The sequence below is a fragment of the Echinops telfairi genome, unplaced genomic scaffold (genome assembly GCF_000313985.2).
Source record: "Echinops telfairi isolate 266 unplaced genomic scaffold, ASM31398v2 ScPeMD7_7469;HRSCAF=8507_1, whole genome shotgun sequence".
Lineage (NCBI taxonomy): Eukaryota > Metazoa > Chordata > Mammalia > Afrosoricida > Tenrecidae > Echinops > Echinops telfairi.
In genome coordinates, this window is record NW_022111373.1 from 33,984,595 (window position 1) to 33,987,293 (window position 2,699).

General features: G+C 37.9%; 1 protein-coding gene across 1 annotated transcript in view; it reads right to left on the reverse strand.

Annotated features, from left to right (window-relative positions):
- Positions 1-2,699, reverse strand: part of SLC25A46 (solute carrier family 25 member 46) — a 24,470-nt gene that overhangs the window by 16,938 nt on the left and 4,833 nt on the right. The window contains exon 2 of the mRNA XM_004706638.2: positions 2,256-2,313. Coding sequence (XP_004706695.1) covers positions 2,256-2,313 — 58 coding nt within the window. The remainder of the gene's footprint in view (positions 1-2,255; positions 2,314-2,699) is intronic.

Here is a 2,699-nt window from a genome sequence, read left to right on the forward strand (position 1 = left end):
AGAATTCTCAGGAGAAGGCCATGTCCACAGAAGTCTCATTGGCTATCTCCAGATTGACAGTCTAGACTCCACTCCTATACTCTTAATCCTTAAATTGACAGCAGATTAGGTGACCAACACACAAGCTAAAACACTAGTTAAAATTCTTCAAAACTTTATTTCTCCTCATCATCTATAAGTCCAAATAGAGCTTCAGCTTTAGCTGGTGTGAGGTTATCAGCATAGACATTGTCACCACCACTGAGTTCACAGTCATCACCATCACTGCTGTTCTCATACAAAGCGCTGTCTTCATTGCCATCCATAGCATTACTAAGGCCTCATTTCTTGAAGGCACGTTGCACCATGTCCACTGGAATCCCTTCCCAGGCATCACAAACCCACTTTGCTATCAATTCTATGTTGGGCTTCAGCAGATTTCCAACTTTTGTCAGTAGAGCTTGACCAAATGATATCCATTCATGCCACATCTTTCTTACATGGTCTTTGAAAGGTTTATTGAAACACAAATCTAGAGGCTGCAATACATATGTAAGCCCACCTAAAATAATGGACAAAGTCCTAAGTATAGTCAACACTGAGTCTAGATAGAGGTTAAAAGAAAATAAAAAATAAAACACAGCAGATGAAGTACTGTAAATAAACATATTGTATATCCAACACCAGAGATATCCTGGTACTTGTATTCAGCAATGTTTGGGTGGAACAAGGGGGCGTGACCAAGCACGGGTAAGACTATAAAGGCTACGTCATTGGTCACAGCTCTGGAGAAGAGCGGGAGAAGAGCAGCGGCACCCGACATTCATCTGACAAGGAGGCGCTGCGCCCCGGGTACCAGCACACAGAAGCGGGCAGGTTCTTCTTGCCCAGTACGGCACGGACAGCACAGAGACTGCTGGCGTGCAGGAGAAAAGAAGAGCGGTGCTACCAGCAGTCATTGGAACACCCACAGAGGCTGCAGGCGCCCGCAGATGAGCAGGAGAGACCCGAGAACACCCGCACTGCAGCAGAGAACTGGAACCCTCACTCTAGTACAAGCCGAGGGTTTTTTTTAACAGTATAAATGTGCTGAAAAACTCAGCTTAGACATGAGTATATATGGTAAATTAAGCAGCAGTAGAAAACAGCACTTCAGCGTTTATTTTTTCACCTCATTTACTCTAATTGGTGAAAAATCCATCTTCACTTACGCATGTCCTCAATGAAGAGTGACAAATAATAATTTTACAAATTCTTGACCCACGTATTTTTAAATTATTATTCTGTATGTTGTATAAGGAAGGAAGTTGGCTGTCACCAAGTAAGGCAAGTGTGAGTTGCTAACTGAATTAACTGCTTTTTTCAAGGAATACAGTATTTGCTTGAAAAAAAAAAACAACTGATATAAAAATGGTTTAAGTCTTCACACAGGTATTTTCTCCCAAATTAACAAGTGGAATTTTGTTAACTAAACTAAAAACAAAAGAAGAAAATGGGCAGTATTTGTTGCCAATGATAAATCTAAGTTTCGAGCAAAAATTAGGATTCTAGGAAACCTTCACTCACCATCAAGAGCTTCCCCATACATAATACCTTCGCTGACAAGATTGGTGGGTAGTTTTAATGAAGGTGATTTGTTTGATATTGTATAATCAATGCCTTGACATTCGAAAGAACCATATAACCCAGGCAATTAATATTTTTCAAATCACCAAGATAGGCAAAAATACAAAACACCCGTTTTTAATAAAAATTGTATTTATATTATGACCACAGAGGCTAATCCTGCTGCTCTGTGGGAGAACAAAGTGGCATCTACTTCTGTAAAGATTACAGCTTGGCAACTCCTCAGGGCAGTTCTATTCTGCCCTATACGGTTGCTGTAAGTTGGAACAGACTTGACAGCATTACTTTTGTTTTTAACAAATGTGTCACATAGAGAAAGTTCTTTGGAGATTCTCCATAATTGTTGAGATCTTAAAGTGGTCTTGACACCAAAAAGTGTAGGACCTAAAGTATTACAGGGTTTGGAACGTTACACATGGAGAAAGTGGTGATGTGGTCTTCACTATTTATTTTGAGTTCCGTACTGCATTATTTTAGAATGTTGTAGAAGTCATGTTTATAGATCTTAGTTTATTTGTGGTACCAAGAATGGGAGAGGGAAAAGGGACCAACTAAGTTTCTATTTATGGTGCTGGGAAACTTGACATCAATTAAGGTAACAGTTGCACAAGCAAGTAATATAATTAAAAAAAAGAAGAAATTACAATTACCTGACATTGACGGCGCAGAACAATGCAAGGATGGGCCAGTACATTTTCTGTAAAAAGGCTGTATAAAAATAATTATATATATGTATATATGTACACACACACACATACACACACATTTGCGTGTATGTTAAGTATATATATAAGTATATATATTTATATATATATATAAAACATCGGCAGAGTTAATTTATAATACATGCATCCAAATTATTCATGTTTAAAGAATCATGCATGGTTTTGTTTTACGACATTAAAGGTAAAAAATAAGGATTAAAAAAAAATCTACACATTTTGCAAAAGTGAACCACCAATGAAACACTCAATATGAAACAAATGAAAGCCAGATCTGCGAACTCTTATGTAAACAATATACTCTACTGATAGCTGCCATATAAAGATGAAACTAGCTCTTTCATACTTAATGTGGGAGACCCCTTTCGCAAA